The sequence below is a fragment of the Nylanderia fulva genome, unplaced genomic scaffold (assembly GCF_048542155.1).
Source record: "Nylanderia fulva isolate GAGA-0341 unplaced genomic scaffold, ASM4854215v1 Scaffold25, whole genome shotgun sequence".
In the NCBI taxonomy this organism is placed as follows: domain Eukaryota; kingdom Metazoa; phylum Arthropoda; class Insecta; order Hymenoptera; family Formicidae; genus Nylanderia; species Nylanderia fulva.
In genome coordinates, this window is record NW_028190314.1 from 1235955 (window position 1) to 1250338 (window position 14384).

A 14384-nucleotide genomic window follows, 5' to 3' on the forward strand; every position below is an offset into this window, starting at 1 on the left:
TATGAAAAACGCGCGTCTGTTAATTGCGAAACATTCGCATTAAAATTTGTCGGAACGACCATTATACGCAACTAAATAATTCGTGAGTTACATCGGCACTTAACAGTCACCATGTATTTATATTTACATCGGCTAATAAAGCGTCGACGCACGGCCGTAAAAATTGCATCGGCGATGCAATTTTTATCTCGTGACAACACATACGAATATCGCGGAATTTTCTCTCCTGCGCTGTCACGACATTTTTCTAGCGGGTCGAGAGAGAATCTTGGCGGAGAAAAGAGAGTTCCTATGTAAATGGACGATCGTAACAGAGAAAAGCTCGCTCGCGCCAAATAGGATTGATTTTTACCGCGTTTCGTTTCGTCATTTCGCTCCGTTTTATCACGCATCTTTATTTCCTCGCTGTTTTTCCACGAGCACCCTGTCCAATATAAAAATTCCCTTATTATTTTTCCGTTATTGCGCGTGACTTTCTTATTGTTATAATATTATACTATTTTTATATCATTATTTTCTTCCCCAATGTTTGTTTTGTCTATCGGGATGATAAATGAATTTCAAATTGAAGTTTCGCAAGCTCATGAGACTATCATGAGAATTTCATCATGCAGTATATTATGTCGATGAAGTTTACAACACTTCGCTAACAAGGGCAATACACGAAGAAAGTAATATTCGTGTTAATAACAAAAATAATAATTAAATGTGCACTTGTAACACGTAACACACATTTTTCAGATTTAATTTCTTCACAAAAATTTGAATCAATATTTTTTAATTGAGAGAGAGCAACGTGTTATATAATGTTAAATATTTATTTTTAATATAATTTAACTAATAACTCGATATTCTTGAAAAAAGTACGTCTTTTGTCACATGATAGATAAATTGTATTGTTTCAAACGCAGAATAAAATATGTATAAAATTCCGCCAGCGATATAAAATATTTTAATAATAAAATTTTTAATAAAAAGTGTTTATAAAATCTTTATGTCAACATTTGTAAACACGGTAAAAAAAAAAAAAAACTAAAACAGTAAACGTGGAAAAAAAATATTAGCCGTAGCTAAATTTTAGATGTCCCTATTACGCCTGAAAAATTTAATTACCATGCTGTATAGAGACACAAATTTAAAATTTAACTGTGCTGGTTAATATTTTTTTCCATGAATGCCATGGCAACTTGATGATATCAATTTAATTAAGATACATCAAGCGTGCTGTAAAAAAAAAATCAATGTAGATTATAATCGCTGAACTGACGATGACGTAAGTCCCTTTAAAAGTGAAACGTCGCGCGTGCTCCGTAATTATACGTGTACGCGCGACTAAATTTGAATTTTTACTACATCATTATTAGATATATATGAGCGAAATTGACTCAAGACCCCGTGTAGCACCGACTCATGCGGGCAAAAGGAGCGAAACACGAAGTTGTAATTTCTGTCGATACAAAATTCATTCGCGCGTATAATCGCGCGCGCAAGCTTATTCTCGTCATCTTTGCGAACGTTAATATTCCTCCTTCGATTTTCGCCAACTTTACTCCTCTGAGTTTCGAGGCAAAACTTACGCATAGGAACGAGTCGCGCAAAACGAACTTCCGGAATCTTCTCTAGACAGAAGGAGGATAATTATCTTTTTCGCTGGTAAGGCGGCATACGCTCGGAAATTCTGATCTAGAAGCAGAGGAAAACGTGTTTCGAATAATATTGAATAATTTCGTATTTATCTTGCGCGTCAACATCATCATTTTGCATGACTGATTCGCAATTATCGATATTTCTTAATGTTTGCTTCTCGAATCTCTTCTCGATTTTTTCAGTGAACAATTTCGTATCTTCAATACGTCCACTGTAATTGTACGTGTAACACAAACTTTCAATGTTGATTATATAATAGATTTGTTAAGTGAAGTAATATTATCAAGCATATGCAATAATTATAATTCATTAATAATTATTATTGATTGATACGACTCGATTTGAAACGTTACTCGTATTTAGCAATTTTGTTAAATATGGAAATAATATTTCTATATTGTAATCAACATGCAATTAGTACACGGAGAGAATTTTCTTTCTCTTTCTGAAAATTATGATAATCGCGAGACAAAAGTATTAATATATACATAATAAATTTTACTATATATATTTTATATTTTATTGTGATAGATTATTAATATTTTTTATTGTGGTAAATATTAATCAAAGAAATTTTTCTAAAATATTTCCAATACCATATTGTCCCACGATTATCATGATTTTCAAAGATAAATTCTAAGAGAAAATCTCTCTGTGTAATAATAATGCATTATATATTATTGGTAATATAATATTTTATTGGCAATATAAAATAATATAATACTTTATTGGTTATATAAAAAATAATAATACGCAATACCTATATTAACTCAATATAATATTACATTTACGTAAAATAAAACAAATTTTTTTTTATTTGGAGATTCAAAAATGTAAAAGCAACATTCGCGAAATCTAGATAATGCGGATTGATATGACTCGATGAAACGTTATACTCGTATTTAGCAATTTTATTTAATATGTAAATAATATTTCTATACATGGAATAATTAGTGATAATAATAATAATGCGTTGATACTATTGATAATATAAAAAATAAAAGTACATAATACTAACTCAAAATATATAATATTACGTTTTCATAAAATTTTTAAAATTCTTTCTTGTTTCGAGATTCTTTCAAAAATAAGAGCAACATCCGTGAAATCTAGATGACGCGGAAAAAAGAAGAAGAACTCCGGTCTGAGGGGGTTAACGCGAAATCGATACGTAGACGTGCTGCGCGATGTTATATATACAGTATATCTGGGCTCGTGTTTCGGGGATGATGCCAAAATGTGTCGCCCTGGCAGCCATTAGGCCGCTGTCCTCGTAAGGCGCGCGCGTTCATGTACCTCGTATGTAAACACGTTGCAGTCTATGCACTATGCAGTCGCGGTTAAAAGGGGAAGTAACGGGAGGAACCACGCCAAATGGGCGAGGTACGATGCAACAATCAAAGCGAGACGAGGACTTAAACGGCAGGAAAAACTGGGAATTTTACTATTTGTCTGGATTTTTTTACATTATTCTATTTGTCAATAATTGCAATTTTTTATTAAATAAATATAAACTTTTTCTTGACTCCCAGCACGCTAATTTTCTGTGTTGTTAAAAATTGACAAAACTAAAAAATTTGATATAATATAAATAAAAAAGGTGATTATTTAGTTTATAGTGACATGTTTGTTTCGATTATTATAATAATGTAGATTGTATAATTGATTTAAATTTTTGTTTTTTTAACTTCCGAACATTTTCATTGTCGACAAACATATCTCAAGAATTTCATGATTTAACATTTAATTGATTTATCATATAGATATATGCAAATTATATATTTGGTAAAAATAATACTAAAAAGTCAGGGAAGAACTTAATTTCTGATCTTGCAAAAACCTGAAAAGGTCAGGGAATTTTTTTCATTGAGTCTGCTGGACACCCTGGAAGGAGAGACTGTCAGAGACACAAGAGAGAAAAATGGGAAGGAGAGGAGAAAAAGAGAGAGAGAGAGAGAGAGAGTGTATATAGTTACACCATGCAAGGGCTCTTAACGGTCCATACTTTTCTCGATATCGATCACTTATCGTGTTACCGTTATCCTTTGATGACCGGACTCTTTTACGCGACGCAGAACTGCTCCAGGACATCGCTCTTTGTTAAATTTAGAATTGATTTTGCGAGATAAATATCTTTATCGAGTACGAAGCGTTATTCGATTCTTTATCGTTCGATGTCCTCGTTTCATTTTATAAATACAATAATATCGCGAAGAAATACATAGCGTTGAATTGATGCACTGAAAAAAATATTTATGTAAAATTACATGATTGTGCTGAGTGTTTTTCGACCCAGCATAATCATGCAATATTGCGTTACTCATATGGAAAATTACAGATTATATGTAATTTTATATGAAATATATTTTTATATATTTTTAAGATTAAAAATATTCCACTTAATGTGAAATTATACATAGAAAATGCTATAAAATAATGTTATGAGTAAAGTGGATAAATGGTTATAAAATAAAGTTTTAATAAAGTAAAATACTAAATTTAAAATTACATGTGATTTTTGCATAAAAATAATAATTTTATCTATATTTCACACATATTTTTAATATGTATTTTTACTGAAAAAAAATATGGAAACAATTACAGTGATAATTAAGTAATTTTTCCGTTTTAAACAAGTGTAATTTCCATATAAAAGTACATGGATTTTTTTCAGTGCACTTTGAACTGTCTGTGACCCTGCGATTAAAAACCTCATTGAGTTCTTAGAATTGAATTAACTGTTAAAATTACGTCATTTCCCGTAACCTATCTCTCTCTCTCTCTCTCTCTCTCTAGTTCATCGTTCGCTTTCGCTGTTAAGGAGATTAAAGTCAGTCGGAGCTTGAGCGGGACAGTTAACATTTATGGACCGAGTTCTTCGAGTCGGTTATCTCTCTCGAGTTTTCCCCTCGGCGAATTTCGCCGACGAAATTCCAGATTGCCATCGCTGTCGTCATCGACGTCCGACGTCGTTTCGTCGCGTCTCTTCCGAAATGACGGAGGATCCCGATGAGTCAGAGGCGGAATCGAGTCGGAAAGGTCGAAGCTGAAAGAGAGTCGGAGGATATTATATAGCATCCTTTTTCAGCTTATGCGAATCGACGGGATGGGATTTCGTCCGGATTTACGATGATGTGTTGGCGTGTAACGTCATCATGCATAGTTCCGGAACCGGCTTCATCGTCTTATATGTTCGTCATATATTATCCGCCATTCTCTTTCGTCCTGTTAATTAGACCGCGTCTGAGATATGCATACGCGATATAGATATTCGAACGAGAGCTTTTGGAATTTATCGCAAGACCGAGGTTTCTCGCTAAAAATACCTCTTAAAGCTGACAAAGAGCGGAAAAGCTCTTCGCAGCTAGGAAATAGCTCGTAAACTTTGTCGAAACAAATTTTCTACGTTGTTTCGCTTATGCGACGCGCGCGTTAAATCTAAATTGTTAAATAAAGTAAACATAAATAGGTATATGCGAATAAATTAATTATTAATAAATTAATGCATGCAGGATTTGTTTTATTATATATAAAGTACGTATAAAATTATTTTATTGTAGTATATTTAAACAGAAAAATACTTATTTCGATATTAAAATAATAATGCGCGAAACTTGATATTTTATTTTGACTTATTTCGATTAAAAAATAAATTTATTATTATCAAAATTGTTGAACGATACTCGAAAATTATTACAAGCTTATAAATTACCTAAATTTCAATATTTCTATCTCTCACTGAAATTTAGAATGCTCTTTGCAAAAGAGCGAGTACCTATATGCGATCGTCTGACCAAGCGCGGTTTGCATCACTTACGGCGAGCCCCGTTCGTTCTGACCACAATTACGGCTATACTACTTAAGTAGAGTAGTGTATTCGGTATAACGTGTATGTCGACCTCGTCTACTTAAATTGCTTACTTTCATCAGCGATGCAATCGAACGCTTTTTTTCTCGTTATTCTTTTAACGGGGTCATGTTTTTCTACTTATTTAATTTTCTAATGCGAGACGCATCTTTGATACCGATAATTTAATGAGATATTAAACATTTTGATGATATTAGTGTTGTAACTTTTTTCAGATTTTTTGTTTTTTTTTTTATTGCACTATGATGACAAAGATATATATTAAGATTCGATAAAAATTACATTTAATTAAAAATTGCGAGATATATTAAAACATTCTTATATTAAAAAAAAATCTCATATCTTTCGATTATGCGCATAATAAAAAAGTAACGTATGTATAAATAATTTTTGAAAGTTATAAATTTCAAAATGAAATAAATTTGAAATATAAATCACTTTTTCCAAATAATTCTTCTGAAATAAATTTGCGAACTCTCGAGCGGACAATATCGAATTTTGAAAACACGAATAAATTTGACAAAGTTCAAGTCAACCATTGACTCTGATATATGCGTTGTTTTTTTCCGCAGGTGGAGGAGATCCGCGAAATGATAGATAGGATCCAGACGAATGTGGAAGATGTGAAGAAAAAGCACAGCGCCATTCTCTCCGCGCCGCAGACCGACGAAAGTGAGTTTAATTTATCATCCTCTATTACTTATCCTTATACTTCTTGCGCATATATATATACAACATTCTCGCGAATGCCGGGAGCAGCGAGCTCTGGGTTTTACATCCCGAGCGGCAAAAAAGCGGGATTCAGTGGTGAAAATGGTCATTTTCGGGAAAATGATTTGTCGTCGTAATTCAACGGTCGATTTGAGGATTAAATCAAACGACAAGCAGCAGCTTGTTCAAATATTAGCGCGTTGTGTACATTAATAATGATGCATTTCTATTTACCCCGCGTGATTATTTATCTCCATCATCTCGTCGTTATTATATATCAGGGTATCTAGCGGTCAAGGAAATTTGAAAAACCGGGCATTGTCAGGGAATTTTAGAAATCTGGAATTGTCAATGAAAAGTGTGGAAATTTTACTATTTATCTGGATTTTTCACATTATTCTACATTTGTCTGAATAACTGGAAATTTTTTATTAAATAAATATAAATTTTTTCTTAACTCATCCTAGCACGCTAATTTTCTGTGTTGTTAAGAATCGTTTGTGTTCGTTAATTTATATTTTTATCGTGTTATTTTATTTCAATATAAATAAAAAAGGTGCTTATTTAAATAGTTTATAGTGTTTGTTTCGATTATCGTACATAATGCAGATTGTATAATTGATTTAAAATTTTGTTTCAACTTCCGAACCTTTTCATCGTCGACAAAAATATCTCAAGGATTTCATGATTTAACATTTAATCGATATTTATCATATAGATATATGCAAATCATATATTTGAAAAAAGTAATATTAAAAAGTCAGGGAAAACTTAATGTCTGGTCTTGGAAAATCTGAAAAAGTCGAGGAATTTTTTTCGTCGAGTCTGCTGGACACCCTGATATATATTTTTCTCTCTCATTTATATTTGACAATTATTTCATCAATGTCTACTCGAGTCCTCCCTCTCGGAGATGTATCGATCGCGTTAGGGCGCGAAGGAGCAAGTGTTTCCGGCTCGGTCATCCGAGATGAATCAACACTTAGTCTCCGGGTTAACCGTTGATCTTCGAGTGCGAAACTTGCCTTCCTCGCGCTAGGAGTCAAATTCAAATTTGCCCACTGTACATAATTCAGGAACTTATCCGTCCTCGCCGGGATCGATTTACTCTACACCGGCGCGTTTTCCAGTCCTATTTCCTTCTTCGCCGTAATACACACTTACATCCCGCTCATCCGGACACGTAGGGTCCTGAATATTTCATTCGACCGCGAACGCATGCGTTACTCGCCAAAAAGCATTTCGCCCGAGCACACATTGCGCCAAAATCCGATATTCCGGAGAGTGACGTTTTATTATTGGAGCACGGTGACGTGGAACGGAATCGTTCGAACTCCAAATATATCGTTGCATTTCGAACACTATGGAGAAATTCGAGATTTATCGAATTTCAGATACGCACATATATACATTGTACATATATCGCGCTCAAAAATGCAAGATTTATTTCTAAATGTCTGATATGTAGCTGAAACAACTTTAATTGATACATTTAACACGATTAATTAACCGCTACTCGATAAATGTATTCAATAACGATTTATATGTATATATATATATAAAAGTTTGAACGAATATGGTAACGATTGATCTGATGAGAAAAGTTGATAAAAAACGGTTTTAATAGCCGTCGAGAAGACTCGAAGCGAAATAATTTCCCCGAAGGTTTGCTCCGAATTTATCCCGCATAATTACTCATTCGCGTATAATTACTCATCGCGAGAAATTATTCGGAGAATTCGACGTATCGGCAGTTTCACGCAAAAGATAATCGAGACTCGATATTCCGATGATCGTCGAATTCAATAGCGGGGGCAATAAATGCAATGCAAAGGGGATCTCGGTTAAGTTTGAAAAGTGGTTGGCGAAGAGGGGTGAGGGTGAAAGGAGTGGGGGGTAGCATGACCAGGGTGGGATAAAAAGGGGTGGAAGAGAGGGAGATGGATATACACTGGTGGTAATCGTCCTTGCCCTGGTTGCCATTGTAGCTGCCGGCCGGGTTGGGTGGGTTGTCATTCCTTACACTTTTATCCCTCTCGCGGCTTCTAACCCTTTGTTGATATGAATCGAATGCCAACATCTGCCGCGGATTAATCGTTAATGGTACTTCCGTGAATTTTGCTCGCTTTACGCCTTCCTGGAAAAAGTCTTAGGGATTACGAAGGTTCTTTTCGTAATTAGATTTCGGATAAGAAGGAAAAAATTGTGGTAAATTGCAAACTTGGAATATCATTTAACTCTGCAATCTACTTTCATTCTATGCAATTTATTTTTTATTATATCATTTTATGAAATTATTATTATAGGAAATATTTTTTTAATATCTCGGTTTTTATATAAAATCTTATATAGAATATTTATAATTATATACGTATATGTAAAATTATTATATAAAATATTATATATATCACATATGACATATAAAAAGGATCATATATCCCGAAAATATTTTTAAAATTTTTTATTGTATAAAATGTTATATAGAATATTTATAATTATATACATATATAAAATATTATATTATATATATATAATATTATATATTTATATAATATTATATATTATATAAGAGTTTTAACAAGGCTCTGTAATATAAATATAAATTTAACGTATAAGACGGGCAACAAGAGCCAAATCGCGGATGACAATGCGTTATCCTAACGAAACTAAATAATTTTTCGTTAGAATTAAATACCGGTGCACGAGGCACCAAATTTTTACTTGGACACGGCCAAGATTTTAAATATGAAATAATCTCATATTTTGAGATTTAATTTCAATACCCCTTTTAACCCCCCTACGGAAAATAAATAAATGAATGCAAGAGAAAAATATAGATCCGAAAATCGCTGAATCGGGAATCGAACCCGAGACCTTTCGCTTGCCGGGCGACTGCTCTTCCAGCAGAGCTATTCAGATCCTTTCGATTCTATACTTTTCTCTGTTATATATATTAATGTTGGTAAACAAACGCATTTTTTAAGCCAGCGTGTATCAAATATAAGAGTTTTAACAAGGCTCTGTAATATAAATATAAATTTAACGTATAAGACGGGCAACAAGAGCCAAATCGCGGATGACAATGCGTTATCCTAACGAAACTAAATAATTTTTCGTTAGAATTAAATACCGGTGCACAAGGCACCAAATTTTTACTTGGACACGGCCAAGATTTTAAATATGAAATAATCTCATATTTTGAGATTTAATTTCAATACCCCTTTTAACCCCCCTACGGAAAATAAATAAATGAATGCAAGAGAAAAATATAGATCCGAAAATCGCTGAATCGGGAATCGAACCCGAGACCTTTCGCTTGCCGGGCGACTGCTCTTCCAGCTGGAAGAGCAGTCGCCCGGCAAGCGAAAGGTCTCGGGTTCGATTCCCGATTCAGCGATTTTCGGATCTATATTTTTCTCTTGCATTCATTTATTTATTTTCCGTAGGGGGGTTAAAAGGGGTATTGAAATTAAATCTCAAAATATGAGATTATTTCATATTTAAAATCTTGGCCGTGTCCAAGTAAAAATTTGGTGCCTTGTGCACCGGTATTTAATTCTAACGAAAAATTATTTAGTTTCGTTAGGATAACGCATTGTCATCCGCGATTTGGCTCTTGTTGCCCGTCTTATACGTTAAATTTATATTTATATTACAGAGCCTTGTTAAAACTCTTATATTTGATACACGCTGGCTTAAAAAATGCGTTTGTTTACCAACATTAATATATATAACAGAGAAAAGTATAGAATCGAAAGGATCTGAATAGCTCTGCTGGAAGAGCAGTCGCCCGGCAAGCGAAAGGTCTCGGGTTCGATTCCCGATTCAGCGATTTTCGGATCTATATTTTTCTCTTGCATTCATTTATTTATTTTCCGTAGGGGGGTTAAAAGGGGTATTGAAATTAAATCTCAAAATATGAGATTATTTCATATTTAAAATCTTGGCCGTGTCCAAGTAAAAATTTGGTGCCTTGTGCACCGGTATTTAATTCTAACGAAAAATTATTTAGTTTCGTTAGGATAACGCATTGTCATCCGCGATTTGGCTCTTGTTGCCCGTCTTATACGTTAAAATTATATATTATATATTTATATATAATAAATTATATATTTATATAATATTATATATATATATAATATTATATATTTATATAATATTATATATAATATATATATAATATATATATTACATATGACATATGAAAAAGATCGTATATCCCGAAAATAATACATTTGTAATTGCAAAATTCTGACATCGAGTTAAAAGGAAGTAACATCGAGATATACACGATGTAGGAAATTTATATTTCGCGTGCTGATTCGAATAGAAATCCGGACAAATGACGTAAACGCAATGCTATTCCTATCTAGAGCTTGTCGATAATTACGAGCAAGTAGATTAACCTACTGCAACCGAAGGATTAAGTATAATATCCCGGTTCGAGAGATCAATGGCCGTTAATTACTAATTAATACCATGACTTTGCGCATGAAAATTTCGCGCGGTGATTCAGTAACCCACGGCTTTCAATTATTACACCACGCATAATCTTACCCCCGTCAATGTAATACGTCTATACGCCGTATCGGTTTATTCTCATAATAGTAGGACGCGTATTTCCGTAGCTATATCTCTGTCACTCGCGGTGACTCTTTTCAGCTTCGCTCTTCTGCCTGACTGCGAGAAGTTTTGACGGCGAGGCAGCTAAGCCCTAGATACGTCAAAGAGGCTTCTCCCCCGTTCGTTCGCATGTATGTACGGGTATACCTGTATAAATATATATACACACCTGTCTCCGGACACTTGGGTTTTATTGCAGCTTTTCGCAACGCGAGACTTAAGTCGGGTATTTAAACGAAACAGCGGTTGGAAGATAAAAATTTCGACGTTTAGATAGGATGCGCGAAAGAAATTACGTCGGATAATTTCCTCGCATATTATGCACGGAAATGCCTTCAATTTGTTTATTGCTGTGACTTTCGCGCGGATATTTCGCTGCGAAGACTTTCTTTTTACAACGCGAGCAAATGGGACATTTCGCGACACGCGATGGGAGATCTTATGGAAACTATATAGCGGTCATATACGAAAAATCGTGTCTTTTTTCTTCCTCCGAGGAACAACCTTATTTTTATGCAGTTTTTATTTCTTTTTTTATCCCCATTTAGATTGCGTGCTCCGAAGTAATAAAGCACCTATATCGCACATCTCTTTTTCTACTTGACACAAATGTAAATATAAAATGTGGAAAATATTACAAGTAAAAATCTAAGCATGAGTCGAGAATGTAAAAATATGTCATAATGACAGGAGATTATTATAATTTCATTACCATTGCTCGGATTATAAGAACTCATTTTTTTATGCATAATCGCTTTTTATTATTTCATTCAATGCTGAATGGCGAGTTTTTCAACTTTGAACGAGAGAAATACGCGTCATAATGACAAGAGATATTAATTTTATTATTATCGCAAAGATAAAGGTATAAGGAACGGTTTTTTCAAACATTACACAGACGTTTTTCACAGGTTAATTATTCCATTCGACGCCGAGTTATTGCGAGAGTTTTTTTTCAACTTTGAACGAGAGAAATACGCGTCTAATAATGACAGGGGATTATTAATTTTATTAAATCATCACAAAGATATAAGAAACGTTTTCTTTTTTTTAAACATCGTTTCTCAATTATTTCATTCAACGTCGAGTTGCAATTTTTTTTAACCTTGAACGAGAAAAATATGCATCTCATAATGAAAATTTATTTCATTATCATCGCAAAAATGAAGATGTAAGAAACGTTTTCTTTTTTTTAAACATCGTCTCTCAATTATTTCATTCAACGTCGAGTTGCAAATTTTGTTCAACCTAATGAACGAGAGAAATCCGAATCTCATAATGTAGATATTTTATCGTCATCGCAAAAATGAAGATATAAAATTGTTTTTTAACATTATGCAGACCCTTTTCACGGGTCAATTACTTCATTCAGTGTCGAGAGTTGCGAGAGCTTTTTTTCCAACTTCGAACGAGAAAGTGGTCCGATCCCAGCAAACACAGTATACACTGTAAAAAAAAAATATGTAAAATTACATTAAAAATATGTAAAATCACATAAATAATAAATGTAAAATTACATGATAAATAATGAAAAGGTAAACATTTCTATTATTTATCATGTAATTTTACACTTATTATTTAGGTAATTTTACATATTTTTGTGTAATATATTACATATTTTTTTACAGTGTATAAATGTTATATACTCAAGCATGTTACATGTAACGTATATGTTAGTTGTAATTTCCTACTCATAGATGTAACATTTTTAATATTACATATATTACATTGTAGTTATATTGTCATTATATCCCAAGATAGCACTGACTTATCAATACATCAATGTGCTATTTGGTACATAATTACAATGTAATATATGTTATATTAAAATGTTACATCTATGAGTGGGAAATTACAACTAACATGGATGTTACATGTAACATACACGTTATATTACCTGTTATATTCCGTTTTATTATAACAATGTAACAATTATATATTGGTGTTTGCTGGGATAGTTCGTTCGCGGCGCTACGAAAAACACGCGTATACGTACGTGAACGAGATGAAGATAATCGAGCCTCGTGCACGTCGATATATAGTGTCAGTGTTCGCGGCGATCCGATGGAAACGGGTTATAAACGGTTTTAGAAACTGTGTCGCTGTGCCGAATGCCTCGTTAGAGGCGAGCGAGCGGATTACGAGCGATAATGATGACCCCGCGGGATCGTTGTTACGCATTTGTTACGGCGGATGGTTCGATAATCGATCGTTCTCACGTCACTTACGCGCTCGAGGCCGCGAAACGCGCGATCGTCGTCCTTTTCATATCCTCCCATTCGCATCTCGCGCACTCGCGCGAGCGGAACTCGCCTGTAATTTGCGTCAAATTATTCGCGCAAATTCGAATCGCCGCCATCCGTATGTTTCCTCTTAATACTAATGACGATATATTCGATAAAAGCCTGCGTAATGTCGCGCATTGCGCGCGCTTCCGGTAAATGGTGATGATTTTAATTAGTAGAGTTCGCTCGCTCTCTCTCTCTCTCTCTCGCTCTTAATTTTGCCTCATCCTGTTCGCGTTGATTAACCTCGGGAGATTTCTCTCTCTCTCTCTCTCTCGAAATCTGTCCGTTTTCAGAGAAAATTTTACCGTGCAAATTTTATCTCACGTTTGCAATATTTATTTATTTTTTTTTATAGAGATATGTGACATGCATATATGTATGTATTCTATGTATATGCGATTCTACTGATATTTGAAGCGAAAATTTTGCACATCATATTTCTGCGCACATATTTCACATATTTTTCTCTCCAATCAGAAGCGATATTTAGTCGATTTTATTATTCATGAATCAAGTAGGTGCCAAAAGCAACTTTCGGTAATTATCGTCGCTGCTGAAAAAAAAAAAAAAAAAAAAACAAGCAAGAAATTATTCAATATTGTGCGAAAAGCGCAAATTTCGATATAAAATCGTCGCGTGAAATGGTTACACGTGTGTGAAAATAAAAAGGTCAAAATATCCGCGATGCGAAAAAATATGAAATCATTCCCGAGCAATCGTTTCCTCTCGTACACAGGCCTTGTTTCCAGTGGCCAATTAACCGATTCTTTAACGTAAAGAGTCATCGTCCCGTTAACTGCGATTCGTTTCTCGACGTCGCGCGATTATGTTGTAAATAAAAATTAAAAGAAAAAAAAAGAGAAAAAAAGGAAATAAAAAATGTCGGGCTACTCCGGGGTGTGCTGATGTTACACCATCGATGGCAGACGCCGCACCACCTGTCGACGCTGCTAAATAATATATTACGAGAATAGTCCTGCGCTAAAAATAGGCGGAAAAGTCAGTGCGATGGAGAGGCACTCGAGAGTTACTCGACGCCGCTCATCGATCCGATCTCGTAACCGCTGCTCTGTATATATCAGCGGCAACGGATGAGAGCGTTTCTAAGCCGGCAACCGCAAAAGGAAAAAAATCCGAACCTTTGCGTCCGCGAGATTCATTTAGACGGAACGATTCTTGATGCTCGGAACTCTCGTCCGGTTCGTCTGAAATATTTTCAGGGTGTCTAGCGGTCAGGGCAATCTGAA

General features: G+C 34.3%; 1 protein-coding gene across 5 annotated transcripts in view; it reads left to right on the forward strand.

Annotated features, from left to right (window-relative positions):
* Nucleotides 1-14384, forward strand: part of Syx1A (syntaxin 1A) — a 90881-nt gene that overhangs the window by 11138 nt on the left and 65359 nt on the right. For all 5 annotated transcript variants that reach the window (XM_029315987.2, XM_029315983.2, XM_029315984.2 and 2 more), the window contains exon 3: nucleotides 6088-6187. In XM_029315987.2, the coding sequence (XP_029171820.1) occupies nucleotides 6088-6187 (100 nt within the window). The remainder of the gene's footprint in view (nucleotides 1-6087; nucleotides 6188-14384) is intronic.